Source organism: Seriola aureovittata, chromosome 17 (assembly GCF_021018895.1).
Source record: "Seriola aureovittata isolate HTS-2021-v1 ecotype China chromosome 17, ASM2101889v1, whole genome shotgun sequence".
Taxonomy (NCBI): Eukaryota; Metazoa; Chordata; class Actinopteri; order Carangiformes; family Carangidae; genus Seriola; species Seriola aureovittata.
In genome coordinates, this window is record NC_079380.1 from 7259713 (window position 1) to 7279992 (window position 20280).

General features: G+C 41.8%; 2 protein-coding genes and 1 long non-coding RNA gene across 5 annotated transcripts; 2 read left to right on the top strand and 1 right to left on the bottom strand.

Annotated features, from left to right (window-relative positions):
* Positions 1-1899: 1899 nt before the first annotated feature.
* rundc3aa (RUN domain containing 3Aa) lies at positions 1900-16451 on the bottom strand. 2 transcript variants are annotated; one of them, XM_056402006.1, is made up of 11 exons: positions 16169-16451; positions 6871-6998; positions 6459-6592; positions 6081-6166; positions 5717-5806; positions 4984-5064; positions 4727-4892; positions 4479-4636; positions 3633-3746; positions 3380-3486; positions 1900-2873 (listed from the first exon to the last, which is right to left on the bottom strand). In XM_056402006.1, exons 1-11 carry the CDS (start codon positions 16273-16275, stop codon positions 2731-2733), a joined length of 1314 nt encoding a protein of 437 aa, XP_056257981.1. In that variant the 5' UTR covers positions 16276-16451; the 3' UTR covers positions 1900-2730. The 2 variants fall into 2 exon arrangements, with proteins under 2 accessions (XP_056257981.1, XP_056257982.1); XM_056402007.1 differs by having other exon boundaries at positions 6883-6998; positions 16169-16450.
* Positions 7865-13756, top strand: LOC130185514 (uncharacterized). 2 transcript variants are annotated; one of them, XR_008830167.1, is made up of 2 exons: positions 7865-8286; positions 11005-13756. It is a non-coding gene; the product is annotated as an uncharacterized LOC130185514 (long non-coding RNA). The 2 variants fall into 2 exon arrangements; XR_008830166.1 differs by lacking the exon at positions 7865-8286 and adding an exon at positions 9775-9971.
* A 600-nt stretch (positions 16452-17051) lies between the features above and the next one.
* On the top strand, positions 17052-20265 carry rnf113a (ring finger protein 113A). Its single transcript, XM_056402013.1, has 10 exons — positions 17052-17195; positions 17963-18042; positions 18134-18232; positions 18424-18531; positions 18913-19022; positions 19132-19238; positions 19352-19441; positions 19544-19637; positions 19736-19842; positions 20119-20265. The coding sequence occupies exons 1-10, from the start codon at positions 17090-17092 to the stop codon at positions 20184-20186; spliced, it is 969 nt and encodes a 322-aa protein (XP_056257988.1). The 5' UTR covers positions 17052-17089; the 3' UTR covers positions 20187-20265.
* The last annotated feature ends 15 nt before the right edge of the window (positions 20266-20280 follow it).

The window sequence follows — 20280 nt, forward strand, 5'->3', positions numbered from 1 at the left end:
CAACAGCTCAACCTGTGCAACTATCTCGTGCGGGCTGCACTTCCAAGGGCGATCTGGTTGGTTGCGGCAGAATTACTACTGAGCACTTATTGGTCTTCACATCCATCTGTCTCCTGAAGGGAAAGCCCCCCCTCCAAAAAAACTTAAAAAGTTCCCACCCACAGATTTTTTTTTTTTTCTTTCACTATGTAGGGTATGTCCCCTTCACCTCCTCCCCCTCAAACCCACATCCAAATCCTTGGTCTTTTCAAAGTGTGTGTGTGTGTGTGTGTGTGTGTGTGTGTGTGTGTGTGTGTGTGTGTGTGGTTGTGTGTGGTCGCCAAAGTGTGGTTCCGGGACCTCCAAAGGTCACTCAAGAGGCTCAGAGGGTCCGGAACAGTTTGAGTATATTTCTGATATATTTATGAGACTGGCAGAAACCTGGTCATCCACCTCAAGGAGCATTTAGTTGTAGTTATTACGAGCAAATAACAACCAACCAGAAGCCTTTCATATCAATCATATAAACAAATTAAACTTATAATAGTTTGGTATTTTCCATAAGGTTTGCCACCAAATCCCTCCCAATATATTTGTGCCTAGTTCCTCACACATACGATCACTATGAGTTTTTAACCTGCTTAGTTATTATTAAATGTGCTGAGTGCACTACTCACAGGTGTTTTTTTGTATAGGTCACACTTTAAACAAGACAGTCTACTCAGATTTATTTTCATTACTGCAAAAATAAACAACCTTAATTTGAGTATTGATATGCTTTATAATGTATTTTCCTTGTGCAGTGCAAATGGAGTGCCATGTGTTTTATGAACAATAATGAGTGCTGAAAACCCCCCTTTACATTTTTCACTAATACTGTGATGTATTTTTTCCTACTAGGCACCCACCTAGCTCTGTTAACCCAGTCACAGAAGCAAAGTCTAGCTCTGTGAATATTGTCTACATAATGACTGAATGGCTTCAAGAAAATGGCTTCTCTATCAAGCTCCATGTCGTATCACTGTAATAGCATATAGCTCTCAAGTGTAATTCAGAAGACCCTGCAGGCAGCAGGGTATATTGCAGGCATGATGTTCCTGCCAACAATACAAAATCTACAGAAAGCTCCATTGTTACAGTGTTATAAGCAAACTTTGAATCTGGTGTGCACAGATGAGGACCGCAGTCTATGTGAAATGACATGAGAAAAAAAATGAATCCAGTGGGTGTGTTAATGTTTCATAAACTCTATATTTAACAGCCATTTTGGTGACATGAATAAAGCTCCTCTCGTGCTATCTCCTGGGGGGGATGTGGTGCTCTCTGAAAAAAAGCTGTGGCTAAGAAAGTGAAAGGAGTGAGCCAGATCTCCTGTGAACAATGTGATCTAGTCAGATATCTACGCTGCAGTGAGAGAAAAAAACATCTGTATCAAAGGAGGGATCACAATCAGTCAGCGGCAGCTCACAAAAGACTGAAAAGGCCCTCCATTAAAAAGCTTCCTTTGTCAGTTACTATTACAGTTTTCTCCCATCCTTTATCAGGTAGGTCAGAAGTCAGGGTCAGATATTAAACAGCAGTCATGGAAGTGGTGGGAGTTCAGAATCTGCATCATATGCAGGTTAAATGAAATGTTATGGAAGCAGTCGTCCATCTGGAGGAATCATTTGTACAGTCCTACCCGGCCAAGTTCATTATAATAAGATTTATTTTATTTTATAATCAGCTACCCATGATTTTCCTTGTTCTTAGGAAATAATGAACGTTTGGGGCATTCATGCAGTTAGAACATTAAACCACAAGATGGAGCCAGACTACATGTATCCATGCACCCAGATGCCTCAATGACTTATCTCCATAAACCTCCTACAACTAACCATCACTCTCCATACATCACTGATATACACAAACAGACAGGCATTCATGGAAAAAGGCAGTTTATTGCAACAAAAAACAAATAAAACAACCCAGTGAACTGTGTATGTGTAAAAAGAACATACTGCTGTATTGGCTTAAATTAGATAAATTAACATATGCAGTAGCTTAAGATTTGATAGAATAAATAAATAGCTGCACAGATTTAGACATACTGTAGCAGTTTGTGGTGTTTGATGACTCAAGCGGGAATGATATCATCAGATAACATTCAGTCAAACTCATAAAACACACTGCTATGTCACTAGTAGGACAGAATGTAAGAACCCATCCTCTACTTCCTATGGATAATCTTTATCTCTTAAAATGATCATCACATCTCTCTTTGTTAGTGACTGCATTCAAAGAGCTGCAAGTGCTGTTTTGGTTACAAGAAAACAGGGGGGGAAAGTACAGGCCAAAGGAGCACTAATGGATACTGACACTCAAATAAATAAGGAGCAAGATGAGAAAACAATTGAAGGAAATAAGTTGATGCTTTGGAGAAGGTACGACAGAGGAATTGTACGATCTTGGATGAAGGGATTGACAGATAGTACAAAGTGGTGGTGGGAGAGTGTGAGAGCGTAGTCGAGCGGATAAGGCAAGGAGAAGGGAAAGAACCAAAATAGATGGATCTCTTCAGCTTAATGATGACTTCACTCTCATGTGTACAAAAATCCAGATGATGGTGTCATGACTTTTCCCGTTGTCTTCTCATGGGGCTGGACGGATGGTGGGAGCGGGGTTACGGTCAGGTGTTTGGGCATGGTCAATGCAGCATCACCAGGCAGACAGGCTGGGGGTTAAATCTCGGTCGTGGTTGGTTTGGAGCTCCTAGCTGGGAGAGAGCGCGGGGCTGGGTTCAGTGCTGATGTTGACCAAACACTCGCTGGACTTGAGGCTGGCCAGGGACTTGGAGCTCGGCAAAGACGCCAGAGAGCCACACAGACCCAGCATGGAGGGAGTGTTATCTTTTCCTACAGGGGCAAAACAGAGAAAAAAAAAAAACACAATAAAATCCGCTTATGATCATGCATAGCTCAAGCTGCCCACATGGAACGCCATAAACAGACATCAAGCCTGCCTTTGTATGAGTATGTATATGTGCATGTGCATGGGAGGCTGCCACTGAAAGGCTTTTATGCAGCCGGGAAAAACACAAACATATTCCTACTCCAGCAGAACTAACTTTAGTGCTGTGCTAGAGTGATGAAAATAAAGCAGTCCTTCTTTTAAATGTACTCTGTAGTGACTAAGAAATTATTTATATTTGTATAAAATGGCCATCTTGTCCAACAAAATGAATTAACCCAACATGAGTAAATGCAAGTTTTGACTTTCCCCCTGAATTTTATGATGGTGTGACAGCAACTTAAAATCTGTGAGCTTAATATCAGCACGACAAACTACTGCACGTTTTACTGTATAAGCTACAATAAATATGTTGTGATGCGTTTAAATGGCGCTTAAAAAGTCACTCTACCTGCTGAAGTCCAGGCAGCATCTCCGTTCTGTCTCTCTTCAGTCTTCTGAGAGTCAGAGTTCAGACTGACTTCAGCAGAAAGCTGCTCCAAACTGTGGAAACTCCTCCTGCATGGACAAAAATACCATCATGGCACAAATAAATACTAGGTTGTGGGTCTTCTTTCTACAGTATGAGTGAGTTCATTTCCAGTAGGAATCAAAGTTAGGCTTTATCGTGTTGTCTTCGAGCCATTCTGCACATGTGAGTTTACCTGCGGAACAGTTTGACATCGCCCTGGTTGTTTGTGATGGTGGACCACTGGTTGACCAGCGGGATGGAGAGGTCTTTAGCCAGGTGGGAGGTATCACAGGGCATGAGGGCAGAGCTGGATGAATCAAAGAGAAAAAAGGATCAATTTTAGAAGAAACATTTTTCATTTTAGTGGGCAAATATGACATGAACATCAAAAAAATTTCCTATGAAAGTCAATGACTCACTTTTTTGTGTGAATTAAGTTCAGTATTTTCTGAAGTCCTTAATATTACTCTTACTTAAATATACACACCGTGATGTAGTTACAACAACCAATCATACCCCCCGTCCCACAGTTTCTAAACATAGTCTGAAACTCAACACAGTTCATAGCTGAGCTTAAAAACATCAAGTGCATCGATTGCCCCTTTTTTATTGTATCATTGTACAGTTGAAACTTCAGTAGAGTGTTCAGCGTGTCAGAGTAAAACATGTCACCTCTGTGTGTATTGCATCATCATCTGGCATCATCAAAAATTACATCATCAAAAATTACATCTGCAAAAATTATATCTGCAAAAGGTTTTTAGATTAACAATTTATTTCTACTAAGGAAAAATATCCATAGAAACAACAACTGTTCCTCATTATAAGGTTATTTTAAAATTGCAATTGTAACTCCTCATTAAACCCCCGCTACATATACATGTACTTCATCATGATGCAAAGCTAACATATGTTTGTGAGAGGAAATGTAAACGTAATCCAAACTGGATCTGCAATGATAACGTCTGGAGCACATGGTTAAAATTGGAACTTTTTATGAGGTCGATGCGATCCAGAGTGTGTTCCTGCGCTTCCTTACAGTTGTGCCTGCAGCTCCAGCACGATGGCCTCCAGCTCCTTCTTCTCCTGTTGGCCTTGCACTGTCAGCTCCTCTACCTTGGCTCTCAGACGCTTGTTCTCGGTCTCCACGTTCTTCAGCTGTGACTCCCGCAGACGCACCAGCTCCTCCAGGTAACCCTGCACACCACGCAGATAAAGGAAAGATCGATTTATGTGTTGAAGAATCTAAACAACATTAACTTGGTTTTAGAGGTTGTTGTGAGTCACCTTCTGGGCGTAGACGATCTTAAACCTCTGCTCCATCTTGCGACACTTGTTGCTCCAGCTCTCCTCGTCAGTCACCAGGGGGATGTAGGGATGCTCTGGGACACTCTCCTCACTGTTACTGCTGTCCACACTGCGGCGGTCCTCCTCATCACTCAGGTAGTCATAACTACAGAACAGAGAAGCAGAAGGCTTAGAGTAGCACTTCCACACATGCAATAATAAAGGTGAAGTGACAAGATGGGCTGGGTCAGTCTCACCTCTGCGTGAACTTCAGGTAGGGTGTGTAGTCAATCACAGCTGGAGATTTCCCGTCCAGAGTCTCCCCCTTCAAGCAAAAACTGCACAGAAACAGAGACAAAAAAAAAAACTAACTTTTTATGAAGATTGGTGATTCGATGGGTGTGTATGTGTATGATCCATCAGTAAATATCTATGTATTGAAACACGGTATAGAAGCCAACTATTCAAAAATATTGGTTCTACTAATCGGTACCTGGAGTGGATATTTTTCAAAAATGGCCACTTTCACACTGCACGTTTCAGTCATGCTTTCACTTTCACAACTGATGCACATGAGAGAGCACATTTACATCTTTTCACAATGTATTATTCATGAATACATACTATGTACTAATATCTTAACAGATTTATTAAACATAGGGGGTGAGACCCCAGACAAGGTCACAAAAGATTACATATTGTTAGTTATTTCATATAATTTTATTTTTGAAACATATAAAAATAGGTTTGAAATAGCTCATTATTTTTAATATACTCGTATTGTAAAATAGGATATGCTATACTCAAATTCATGTTACATCTTCAAGACTCTTTAATTCCTAAATATTTGGCCTGAAAATAATGTAACAGGCCATAAAAAGTTATGGAAATATGGTTGCTATAACTGTGTTGATTTAAAAAGCCTGAGGTCTACTGGTGTATGAACTTATATATTGACACACGCTGTATATCAGCAGTGTATGTCTTCACCTGAAATCAATGGCACTCAGTCCGATCAGCATGCCGGTCAGAACTGTGGCCTCCTCTCTCAGCATAATGGCTCCATCGTCATAGAACCTCCTGTCAGGTAAAGAGGTGGTTAACATATCTGAACTTTCAGACATGACAGTGATACAAGAGTCAATCTACCTGCAGCCAGTTAATGACTCAGTTTATAGCACAGTTGATGTTCTGAACATCTGTAGCAGGCATGTACTTTCCTCTAGTGCAATGAAAGTGATGTCTTTTACTTTTACACAAGCGTTATTAATATGAGCCAGCCAACACGGAGACATACAATGCATCCTTGCATCCTTGAAATGTATGGATTGTCCCTTTAAATCATTAGTCTGACCTGGTTGTTCTTGTGTCCCTCAGAGCAGTGGACACATATTCGGACAGACGCTTCTCCATCAGCGCCACTCGAATCCACGCCCGGCCCTGTAGCACAACGAAAGAAGTGAGTAGGAACAGAGGGCTTTCTTTGGTGCTCTCTAAAGCAATACCCCCCCCCCCACACACACACACACACACACACACACCCCACATACTCACACTGCCACACACACACACACACACACACACACAACACACACACACACACACACCACATACTCACACTGCCACACACACACACACACACACACACACACACCCCACATACTCACGCTGCCACACACACACACACACACACACACACCCAAATCAATTTTGTGCATATAAATGTCCTTGCCTTGGCTCGTGATGTACTGATGTTCTCTATGTTTTCAATGCTAGCGATGCAGTTGTTCTGCACCTTGCTGCACGCCAGCCGGATATATTCCCAGAAACTGCGCTGTCCATCTGAACTGAACCAGCTTCCTGAACCTGGTCCAAGATTTAAACACAGCAGTGAATCACTTCTGCTCTGGCAGGCAGCAGCCCACACTGTCAGCATGCAGCCATGGCAACATTAAAGCTGAGCGTATAATCATACCTGCTTTTGGCTTTTTGATAATAATATCACTTTGTGTCTATAGATAATGCCTGCTGTATAATATATGAAATAAATTTCTATTCGAGTTGTATATTAACCAACTTTTCACTGTCTGACATCCAAAGTCATATTAACTGATTTGTCCATCTTTTCCTGTGCTATATGTTACCTGCATTGTTACCTTTGAAGCGGTGGCTGAGGATGTGCTCTAAAATGGAGGCAAAGTTAATAAATTCCTCGGATGAGTCATCTATGGGCTCTGCTGTGTACTTTTCTAGGAGAGTCTTTACAGAGAATCTGAAATAGAAGCACAGAGAGAAAGTGGAATTAGAAAAACACCAGAACACAAGTGCAATGAAAAAAAAAAAAAAGCTACTTCACAAATGTGAAGAGTTTGAACTTTCAGTTGGGTGCCTGCGGCACAAGCCACTAAAATGCAGCGGCGTACTGTATCCAAGCAGACAAATGTACTACTGTATTTGAACCCTGCAACAACAGCTGGAGGAGGGTTTTTTCTCTTTTTTGGAACCACGCCATCTTATCATACTGAGGTCACCCCAATTGTCTTGTGTACTGCACAATGTACCCTTCAGTGCTTTGGCAGTGTTATCATGAAAACAATACAATTAATCCCCTGTCTTTTCAGCCTTTGTGCATGCTGCGCTTCCAGGTCCTTTTGGGTCTTGTCCCTCTGGGGCACCGGCCAGAATCAAAGAATGATCAAATAATTCCCTCCCCCTCATCTATACATGGTGGTCTGATCTATTTAGGGCAGATGCTGCTGCTGCAGCTTTCGTTTGGCTTTTGACCTCACACGCTCACCCTGCTGCACAACAGGAAAGAAGCTACGCAGCTTGCATGTTAGGAGCCGGCATTCAGGCACGGGCTCAGGCTGACTGCCTCTGCTTCGATGGGCAACACTAGCATCACCGAGGGCAAGACTGCCCTGGCACTGGGAAGCACCTCCATAGCCAGGGGAAAAACTACCGTCTCCATGGGCAAGTCCTCCATCTTCAGGGGTGTGACCACCACCTCCATGGGAGACTCTACCATTCAGAGGCAAAAGACGACTGTTGCTCTGGGACGGGCCAGCTTCAGCCGGGGAACCACAACCACCTCCTTCCGCAAAGCCTTGACGTCCAAGCGCAGGAACACCTAGATGGAAAGGACCCCTGAACCCAGGGCTAAGACACCCAAAGCATCCAAGCAGCCCAAAAAAGACTCTAACAATGAGTGGAAAACCACATTCTCGTCAAGCAAGACCTCCTTCACCAAAGGCAGGGTTTCGATCCTGAGGACTAAGTACGCCATCTCCTGGGGTAAATCCTCGATCTCCTGGAGCAGAACCACCATTACTTTGGGCAACACCAGCATAGCGGTGGGCAAAACATCTGTTACAAGAGGGGAGACTACGAGCTCTCTCGCCACTCTGACATTCACTCATGGGACCAAGTCCGTGTCTGTGGTCAAAACCACCCTCATCAGGGGCAAAGAAACGCACAGCAACATCTACTGGGATTTTCACACATGAATCCTTCACACACTTAAAAACCTAAGGATATGCCTATCTGGTCAGTTTTGGCAGGTTAGTAGTATAACAGTCAATAAAACAGAGCTGCTATGTTTGTGATCAATGTGGTCGATAAGGCAGGACATTATTCTGGTATCACCTGTCTGCACAAAGTACAAGAGCCGATTCTCAAGTAAGAAAGTGCTAAGTGAGTTACAGATCTAACGGGTTTGAAATCAAGAGCCATGCTGAGCGTGTTATGCAAATGTGACGGCGATGAGACGATGGTTTATGGTGTGTCAACTTGGCAGGGAGGGCAAGTGTGAAACAGTCGTGTGTGATGTATGTGGAGACACAAGAGAGTGTGTGTGCTTTACATCAGCAATATTCTCCTGTATATTGTGCATGTATGGTCATCAACATGTCTACATCTTTGGTATAAACGTGGTATACTTGTGCATGCTGATAAGATCTGATCTGCACTGCCATAACTATTCTGCCACAGAAAACTGTACAAGCTGACTGATGTAACAGTGCTTATAAAAGTAACATGTCTAAACACTGCTTGGCTTGATTGTTTTGTATGTAGAGCTGACTTTTTATGGGATGTTCAATTATCCTTGACATAAAATGGAAAAAAAAAATACAGACTCAATTGCTGGAATGAGTTTTAAGTAGTTCAACAAGGACACAAATGGATAATAAAGAGCAACTGAAGGGGACCACACCTATATTTCAGATGGAGGGACAGCACAAATACAGGATGGGTCTAATCAAAGCCTAAAACACATGTGGAGAACATGAAGACATTCATCCTGTCTCTTATCAAATCTGACACCATGCGACTCATTTCACATATGGTATACGCAGCCGTACACAGAGGGAATGTCTTACAATCAGAGGCTATAGGGAACAATGGCTCAGAAGAAAGTGATGTCACCGCAGATTGTCCCCTTTGCAACAATGTGTCCTTCAACTGTCCGGTGTCGTCGTGGCGGTGGGACAATCGCTCCACTGTCCAAGTCTCCCCAGATAGGCTGTGGCCACCTACGGCTGCCTCTGTCCATTCACAGGGACACATGGGTGGTATGTGGCCTTCCAGAGCCCACGTCGACCAGCTCAACGAAGGCATTATGCGACACGGGGGTCGCGCTATCCACGCTTAGCATTCTGGTCTTCTCTGGATCATAGCTCATGTTACTATTACCCCTGAGGTCTTGCAGAGCAGGTTGTGCTGCATGAGTGTGCGATGCTTTGTGTCGAGTGAGCCCCGAACCCCGCTGTCGAATCTGGGTCAGGAAGACGAGCTTCTCCTCAATGGGCAACACCAGCTTCACCGAGGGGAAGACGGCCTTAACCCTGGGCAACACCAGCATAAAGAGGGGGAAGACCAAGCTTGCCATGGGGAACTCCTCCATCACCAGGGGCAGGAGCACGACATCTCTGGGCTCCTCCACCATCACCAGTGGGAAAACCAAGATCTCCCTGGGTGGTGCCTCCTTCAGCAGAGGCACCACCACCACCTCTTTTCGGAAAGCCATCTTCCCCAAGCGCAAGACGCTCTAGATGAGAGGGGACCGCGTCGCAGGGGGGGGGGACTGGCACAAAATGTCACAAGAAAACAGCACCATCACAGAGAACATACGGACACCACTTCAGCATCTGCACAGGCTCTGTTCCAACTGAGAGCGAAAACTGGATTAAATTTACTTTTGGAGCTTTGACTTGTTATGGCCATGCCGGATTTATCAAGGACACAGGTCAGTGGCATTTAACTGATAATGTTTTCTGCAAAGACCAAGTAGCTCAGTCAAGGTTTCAGTGTATAATAGAGCTCAAGGGTGTAAGGTTGGGCTCCTGCAAGTATGTGCTCTACTCCACCATGAAACAACAAAATCCACTTGGCAGGTGACGCCAGTTTGCTTGCGAGCACAAATCTTGTGTGTTGGGGCAGGTATTTGACTGCTACATTAGACCACAGGCATTATTTTGACATGACTCTGTCTTAGGGAATCCCATTAGAGAAGAAGTTTTGTTAGATACGACTTTGTAGAGAAATGTACTATTCTGTCTAGAATTCAAGAGGGGTAGTGAAAGTGGATGGTGAAACAAGGTTAAAAATGGTCACAGATTAGATTTCCTGTTTGCACAGACTTCCTATGACAGAAAATTATATGAGATCAAGCAATTCCTCATTATGTAGCGTGCCAAACCCGTGGAAAACCAACAAGTGCCCCCAGTGGTTCCCAGTTTGTTGATGTGATAGCATTTAAAATCATAACAGAAGGAAGTCACCAATTGCAAAAGGCTTCTCTGACCTGATAAAGTGACAGCGTTATCTCAAAAGGAACATTACAGCTGATGATTGTAAATTAACTGAAGTCCTTTGATCTGAAGGGGAATCACTGGCGTGCCTTAAATGCAAATGGATGGAGTGGAATAGCAACATGCTCTTGGTACGATTTGACACTGAAAAACAACTGCAGGGCCTTCTGACAAGCTTCTTTTGTGCCCCCTCTCACTCAGCCTGGATCTCCGCCAAGCCCACTCTCAGCTCTCTTTAAAAGCCCTCTTGTTCTCCTCTCTAGCCCCTCTACTGTACTTACACAAGAGTGTTTGATCTGCAGCACCACCTAGCATAACCAAAACTGCATTTATCGGCCTAACCTAAAAACACAAAGCTTCACACTAACTCGCTCAGCTTTCATTTTTCCTTTTATCCTCACTCCCTCATAAACATTTCCGTGACTCCTTTCTCTTTCTCTCTCTCCTTATTTCTGTCTCTCTCTTTAGTCCTGGCATAACCAGCAGGATCAGATGACACAGGTGGACTCCTCACTGGCCGCAGCATTGTGTAACACCAGCCAGTGCTGTGTTTATCGTCCTGGACTGTTGGGGGAGAAGTCCTGTCCTGTCCTGGATCAGCACATACAGCCCAGAGAAAGAATGCCTTGTGCTCCGATGAATATTAAGATAAGAATCATAATTTGGGCCAAATCCAAATAGACTAAAAGGTGTAAAAAAAAAAAAAAAAAAACTGAAACTACAGCAGGGTGTGTCTCTCTCTCACCCATCCCCTCTGTGAGCAAGTGTCCAGGGAAAGTGTTTTATGGTCAGAGGAGGTGTAGCGGGATCAGGGTGAAAGAGGGACAGTAAGGGTGTTGGTCTGAGAAGCAGTGAGAGTGTAAATCAGGTGTTTGAGCATGGCAGGGGGGGTAGAAAAAGAGGAACAACAGGGTCTCATGGTAAAATTGGTGGTGAGAGAGTAGGCTGATCTGCTGATGAGAGATGCTCAAATGTTTAGTCAAACCTGTAGAAACTTCTGCTGTAATTTCACATACTTGACAGTGTTGCAGGAAATCTGGGAAAATGCAAAAGGCGGCTGCACAGAAACTCAATGTTATTCCAGACTCAAAGATTTGTTGACTTTTCCTATTATTTCTTCAAAAATTGAACTGAGAGAGGTTTGAAAGTGGCACAATATGATGCAACTACTTCTCAGAATAGAAAACAAAGAACTGCCCACTTGCAGAAGCATGTCCAAATGTGAATATGTATTTGTGTTTACTAGAGTACAGAACATTGCATTCCCTCCTCCTGAGCCACGCCCCGGAAGAGCTCAAACCTCTGCCAAGATGCAGCACATCAAACTCCCCTCCTTTCCCTCCCTGGTCCTCTTGTTTACGGGAAGCAGCTCCAGGGCTAACACCTTACATCAGACCTTGTCAAGTCTCACTCATCTTATCTATGTTTTCTTAGGTTCACCGTGTCCACATCAACATGTTCCTCCAGTCACGGATGACAGCAGCGTGACAGCTCTTAGCCAGACTGAACCAGAAAAACAGTACTTTTTCTTACATTTTTTTTTTTTTTACATTTTTACTTTAGAATGCAACATGAGGCCTGTAAACAAACCGTTTTCCGCCTGCTGATCTCCACCATTTTGTTCAATTCAGTTCAGATAAACAAAGTTAACCTACAGCTGCATGAAAATTCCCACTGACTGCAGAAAGGCTCAGTCCTGCCGTGTTAAGATAAAACCTGTTGCTAGTGGCAACAGCACAGAGATACAGTTGATCACAACGACACTGCTGTCACAGTGGACAAGATAAATATCACCAAGTCTGTTGAGAACCATTAAAATTAAATTCCTCAGCCTTCATCTGAAGGCTGACATAAGCCTCTGCAGGGTGAACCTTTTTGGGCTATGAAATCATTTGGATAAACTCAAATATGTCCTATAAGTTGCAAAGTTTTCACCTGAACACAACAAGAAGTTTTTTTGCCATCATTATTTTGAATCACGAGTCATGGATTGAGTTTATTTACAGATTATGTTACTGTAACCCCTCGAGTCCCTGACACAGGCCTCATGCAGAAACTGTTCCCTGTGGTGGTGCAAATGTTTGATCAGGTTTTCTTTTATTATCCACACTTGTCCATTGCTGTACATATGTGTCTCTAATTAAAAATGGTTTCATTCTGTTCTGTATGACACTGTAAACATGGCACTGAAACACTCAGTAGACACTAGGTAAGTTTGTATGCCTGATACTGGCGACCCACATTATGCCAGATCAAGTAAAATACACTTTTAAAAAGGACTGTGATGACAGGTTGTCTGTCTGTTGTGATCACAGGTGATAGACAGTGTTGAGGAACATTAGACAACAACATGTGAATTTCTTGGCCCCTAAAAAAGAAACAGAAACAGTCCCTTTTTTTGGAGTCCCAAAAAATGGCATAACTTCATCAAATGAACTGTTTGGGAATTGAAAACGTTAATCTCTGTGTGCTGATTGTATGTTAAACATGTATGAAGGAAGAAGAGGTCAGATTTTATACATATATACATGTGTATTAGGGGAAAATAAAAAGCTTGGCTTGGTGTACTAATCAAGCACTAACGTCAGTTTAGCTACTGTAGCCAGGCAACAGTTCATGCTCTGGAAGTAGCTGTGCCTCAGTCAGCATGACAAGGCCTGGATCCGGGATACTGTATCCTGACGCCCAGCCTGCTTTGATGCACAGCCAGAGGGTCACTGCTGATTCAGACTCTCCCTCCTATTCGACTGTACGTTCACAACAACCTATGACTACTTGAATCAACTCTGACCAGAATGACATCAAGAAGAACAACGTAAAAGGAGAAGGATGAGATGCAGACCAGGCAGCTACGCAGACAAGCCTGGAAGAAAGAGCCCTCGAAGTGAACCTAATCATTGTTATGTTGTTCATTAGAAAATGAAAAGAAACTGTGTAGTAAGCATTACTGATGGAAAGCTGTTTGAGATTTAGTTCTGTCTTGTCCTGTGTGTTTGTCATTAAAACGCTTAAATGATTAAATCGGTCTTAGCAGTCAGGCCAGACTGAAAACAACAGTGTTGTTGTGCCTTCACTAATCTCTCTCTGTTGTAAGTCCACTGTGAGAACTTTTCTTTCTTTGCAGGTATGCTGTGTGTGAGGTTGTGTTCATTGTATGTGTCACTAAAATGCAGAAAGAACCTTGGACAGAAAGGTACTGGAATAAAAACGCTTGATTGTGTGTCAATTTCAGAGTCACATTCTTTGTGTCTTTTTAATATTTTTTCTTTTGATGGGGGGGGGGGGGGGGGGGGGGGGATTCATTGTGAGTAAGGCCAAACACAAAGACCATGAAGAAGAGAGTGAGATGTGGATGTATGATGTCACTTTTATAGAGCTCCTGCAGACTCTACACAATAATTATGTGCCTGTCTGCAATACCATTTATGACTACCGTCAATTTTCAATTCAAGTCCAGAGTAATGTTATAATAAATTTTACGATACAACTATAAAACTATCAAAACTATCAAAGTAAAGTTAGAATTATCCTCAAAAGTTTCTGGTGATGTCAATGAATGTAAAAATTCAGTAAAGCAGGATAAGGTCACTATAAATTTGATACATCATATAGAGCTGAAATGATCAGTTGACTGCCAGAAAAATAATCAAAGATTTGGGTAACTGACCAACTGCAAGCAAAAATGTTCTTATTTCAGTTTCTAGCATTTAATATTTGTCTTCTATGGTAGTAGTTTGAAGATTTCACCTCAAGCTCTATGAACTGGGATTTATATTTTTCTATATTTTCTGAGATTTTATAGACATGAATATAAGCAGTTAATTGAGAAAATAATCAGAGATTAACTGCTAACAAAAATCATTCATCACATAAACTGCAGTCCTAATAGAAAAGGTGCATTTTCAGGGTTGGAGTATTGTAGCGTTATCAGTTTCTGAAAATAATTTGTACAGCACTGGGACAATAATGATGAATATATATTTTCTAGCACACCATTCATGCAGCTTATGTGCAACTGAATACCTGTAGTAATCCTGCAGATAATATCAACGGAAAATCCTAAAAAGTTACTCAGTATCCCTGTTACTATAAGACACCATCAGATTATCAATACAAAACAATAATTTATGTATATCCTTTTTATATATTGCCTGTTGAGGAACACTATAATATAAAATGGTAAAACATCATCACAAATACAGTGTTACTGACTAAGAGGCAGTTTAGACTAAAATAATACTTATAGTAGTTATACGACATTGATAATCTTATGAGATTTAAAAGAAAAAAGAAAAAGAAAAGCTTATTAAGGTTACTGTATCATAAACTGGTGTCATATTCATTATGAAATATTACAAAAATAATATAAAGATTTTTTGTTTATTTAACTGTCACAAAATAAATCTGAGGGGTGACAAGATGATTAAAAGGCTAAGAGAAAAAGCCACATATTTTATATCTTAGACAAAATTACGCTGAATTTTTCAATTAGTCTTTTCTTAGTTAGCTTTTCTTGTAAAATGCTGGATACCTTCACATCTTTGGGGCCCCAGAAAATCATTCAAATTAAAAAAAAGAGAATCACTCTTTGGTTGAACCATTTATCATTTATATTAACACTCAGGCTTTAAGCTATGATTCAGGGTCACAACCACTTTCATTTTAGGAGTTCAAAAGCCATAAAAGGTTGGAATCTCCGACATTGTATGTAAAAGTAGCTTCATCACTCCCCGTAACATTTCAAAACTGGATCCAAGAGAAGTCGACATCTGAACTGTGTGGATATTTTACATAAAAATACACATGTTGTGAAGTTGAAGACCTCTCATCAGCAGAGTTCAGAATCTTTATTCTCTGACAGTTAAATTGATGGATGGCGAACTCTCTGATGCACAGATACTCTCATCCATAACCTCTCTGAACAATGTACAAGACAGTGACTTATAGGAACCATATAAAACTACGCATCACAGTCCATCAGCACTCTGTAGGCTGAGGACCACTGATGGGGGGAGGAGTCCTTGCGCTGCTCCCAGTGTCCTTGTCCCATACAAGCACTCAACCTGACTGTGATGGCGAAGGAAACCTGCTGTTTACTGTTGAATTTTCTCTCCAACTCTATTCCAGGGTCAACAATATTAACCATCTTATCTCGTTTTTTATCCTTTGAAGCTGCGTTTACCACTATAGACAAGAATCAAGCAGGTGTCTCGGCCTGTTAAAAATAAAAGAGACTTTCCTATAAGAGATTTCAGAGGGATATTATATAAATATCACAGCGAATGTTTGATCTTTGAAGGAATGGCACAGCAAAGAGCATTCAGGAAATGCAAAGGTTGATATAAAACACTATATTAAAGAAAGAGGTAATAGATTTTTTTTCTCTCATCTACACAACCGGGTGTGATCTGGCAGTGGTATGTGAACGCACCTGCCTCCTCTTCATCCTTAGCCTTTCTATGTCCATTATTCTGCTTCTATTTCCCATCTATTTTATTGCTTCACCTCAGGAATCAGAGCAGGGGTGATTCCATTGTGGTCATACAATTATATTTGAGAAGTGAGCAGCATGCAGGGGCTGGCATTTGCAGATAAATACAGCATGTCGATGGTGTCGTGATGTGATGTATACCTGCAAACCGTGATGAGGTTTTTTCGCTCCACGCCGACGCTCCGAGCAGACGCCTTTTTCGATGTCAGACCCATAGCCATTGCTGTCTGAATGCAGCCCGACTCCATCCAGCGGCGGCCCCGGGGCCTCTTCGGGATCCGTGCCCAGGCCAGGACCCCTCCCTCGGTGGGCCCTGTGTCCTCCAAACACCCGCTGTCCTCTGCGGGGAGCCACGGATGCTGCCTCAGCTGCTGGAGGAGAAGGACAGGACACAACCGACCAGCGGCAAGTTAGACACGATTAAACGTGCAACTTCCGGTCGGAAACCTTTAAAATAAAATAACTGCCACTTCTTGTGCTTATTGCCGAATAATGATACTTTTATTTCCATCTTTATTTCCTGTTTTAGTCAGTGCACGTCATGCACTTGGCACAGCTGAGAGACCAAGATAAATGGCATTCAAGATGTAAATAGGCTACAACTTCAAAACACCATCAAATATATGTCAGTTTATAGTTGCTTCCGTAAATTACTTTTTTCTGAATATATGGTTTTGTCTTTATCTGCTTATATTCACAACAGACGTATTGATGAATACATCATGTTTTGATCGGTTAGGAAACTAGCATATTAAAAAGTCAAGAACCACAAGAAATGTTCCCAAGTTTTTCAACCGTGTGAATTCTTTTATGGATCCCTTCACAATCTCTCCAAAAGAAAAGCATTATGAAGCACATGTAAGGTTTTTAGAAGTACAAAATCGACACATTCTTATGAGAATATTTTACTGTATTCATGTCAAATTGGTTCTAGCTTTAGAGTAATTTAATTATGGCAGCAGTGATTGTCATGTTGGTCAATACGGAACAACTAACCACGTTTGACTCCTGGACAGTAGAGGGCGCTGTGGCGACGGCGGTTATTTAGATCCTGGTGGCAAGATGGCGGAGTCCGAAGAGCCCAAAGCGGGTTCTTGCACTTTTCTGTTCAAAAAATCTACAAAAAAATTCTCCGGGCGAAAGAGAAAAGCAAGCGACAGCGATAAAGGTAATAATTGCTCCTTCAGTTAACGACTCCAACTTTGAAATTACATTATACCCTGTGCTAGGGACGTCGTGGCTGTGTCAACTGTCATGAAACGTCTGACTAGCTGTGGTTTCTGTGAGTTCTTGTCTTCGTTGGATGTTTTTAATAATGATCGTGATAATTCGAGCCAAATACGTTACTAACGACAGAAATACGAGAGCAACTCTGTGAACTGTGGGTAGTCTGAGAAATTTTGTTTAAGCCAGTTCCCTCGTGTATGCTGCGTTTTGGCTCCTTCGGAATTTTGAGGGTTTGGGAAACCTGCATCTTCTCCTTATCCAGTTTGTTCAAATGCCGTTTAACAAACCTATGTTGTACACTCACCTAGCTCTTTATTAGGAACACTACAGTGGATTACACTACACTAATTGAAGTGCACTGAACTCATTATCATGTTTATGAAACCAGTTTGAGACGACTTTTGTTTTATGACACGGAGCATTGTCATGCCATTAGAAGATAGTTAATTGTGGTCATAAAGGGATGCACAAGGCATCCACATCCACACCAGTACACCACCACCAGCAGCAGCCTGGGCTATATCTGCATGATTGGATAATTGCATAAATAAGAAAGTGTACAGGTGTTCTTAATAAAGTTCTGGCTGAGTGTATAAATGTATATGTAATACAGAGCTTGTCAGATAAATAGTGGATTCAACATGTTGGAGCCCATCATCCTGACTTAAAGACGAGATGCAATGAAATAAGTTCCGCTTGTTTTTTCAGATGGCAACAGTGACGAGGACCAGAGCTCTGTTGTCAGAAGAGAAAAGAAAGACACTCGAGTCAACCCTATGATTCAAAAGGTGCCATAGTAATATTAATAACATGATACTTTTAAATTCTTTTTGAGTGTAATAGTGAAATAAACATGACTCTTGTCTTGCCCCTGTCCAGACAAAGAAAGTGGAAAGAGATGCTGTATCTTCCAGTGAAAGTGAAGAAGACAAAGAAGACAAGAAGGTCACTGTTGCCTACAAGTCCACACGATCAGCAGTGAGTTGAGACTCCTTTTTTTTTTTATCACATTTTGATGGGGTTCCAGGAAGAAAGGTTTAAACCCCCTGGTCAGGAAAAATGAACATGAAACACTTGTCACCTTGCTGTGAAGTCACAATCTCTTTGCTTGATGGAGGTACTGAAGAATTCCTCATTCTCCACCATTCTGCCAATCTTGTCCAAAACAGAAACCAGAGGGACCAGACGACATGGGTGCAACTGCTACGTATCAGCTGGATACAGAGAGAGACAAGGATGCTCAGGCCATTTTTGAGAGGAGTCAGAAAATCCAAGAGGTAGAAATTAGATGATCTGAGTTGTGTAACATTAAGATTAACATTTTTTCTCAAAGTTATTATTTAATATACAAGTTTGAAGTGTTTCTTAGTACAGCTTTGTTTTTTGTTTAGTTTTTTGATAAATACACTTTATTGGCATTCCAGTAGCTCGGTGTTCCATTCAATTCATTATTATTATCAAATAACATCGCTCAATTCTGAATCTTGTATAACTGCACCAAGTCATATGTGAAATTTCAAATAGTGTTTAGATTTTTTTCACCAAACCTTTGCAAAAATGTAAAAGCATCTGCTTAAATGTTAAATTATGCACGTTATTGTTATTTTTTCTGCCAAATAATGTTGAAGTTTCCCTTACCCCTTTTCCCCCTTCAACAGGAGCTGACGGGTAAAGAGGACGATAGAATCTACCGCGGCATCAACAATTACCAAAAATTCATCAAGCCCAAAGATACCACAATGGGCAATGCCTCCTCTGGCATGGTCAGGTGAGTAGTAAAGTGACACATATTCATCACATGCTGTCATAAGACATGAATGGTGAATGCTAATATCAATCATCATTGATTCATATCATTTTCTTCAACCTTTCAACAGAAAAGGACCAATCCGAGCCCCTGAACACCTGAGAGCCACGGTCAGGTGGGACTACCAGCCGGACATCTGCAAAGACTATAAGGAGACTGGTTTCTGTGGTTTTGGAGGTGGATACTATATTTTTACTATTAAAATATCAAAGTATTCTGTTGAATAACTAACTTTTTCTCAATCTTGACCCTTCACGTCAGTTTTTCCTGTTCTTCTCTTCTGCTTTTAGACAGCTGTAAGTTCCTTCACGACAGGTCAGACTACAAACATGGCTGGCAGATCGAGAGGGAGCTAGAGGAGGGCAGATACGGCGCCAATGGTGAGTTGAAGAGGGGGATTTCATGTCATTTTTTTTTTTTGTTTTGTTTTGTTTTTTGTTTCTGCATCTGCATTTCTTGAACAATGCTATGGTTTCCTCTAGATGACGAGAACTACGAGGTGAGCAGTGACGACGAGGATATGCCCTTTAAGTGCTTCATCTGCAGGGAATCTTTTAAGAATCCTATCGTCACAAAGTAAGTTTCTTCCTCTGTATTTTCTCCTCTGCTTCTTCACCACGCAGAGCTTTGTTTATCACCAGTTGCAGTTTGTTAACCAGTCAAATGTCTCCCAGGTGCAAGCACTATTTTTGTGAGGCCTGTGCTCTTCAGCATTACCGTAAGTCCAAGCGCTGCTATGTGTGCAACACGCAAACCAACGGTGTCTTCAACCCCGCTAAAGGTAAGATACTGAACCCCACTTTGCCCCTGATGGCTGTTCCATCAGTGTATGAATGTGTGAGTGAATGGGTGAATGTGGCAAGTGTTGCCAAAGCGCTTTGAGTGGTCAGTAAGACTAGAAAAGCGTTATATAAGTGCAAGTCCATTTACCATTTAAGCGGTCTGTCTCAAGACCTTGGAGTCGGAGCAAATAAATTTCTTCTAAGGAATTGATGGGATGATTGTAAGTTAAAGATTCCTCTTAGTCATGTTTTCTATTATTTTCACTTTATTCCAGAGTTGATGGCGAAGATGGAGAAACATCATGCCGCAACAGACCAACCACCATCAGATGAGGACGATTAGCAACATCTGAACCTTTTCAACCCTCCCCTTATGTGTTTGTCCATGTAAATTTTGAATAAAATAACTTTTTTAGAAGGTTCACTGACTCACTGTG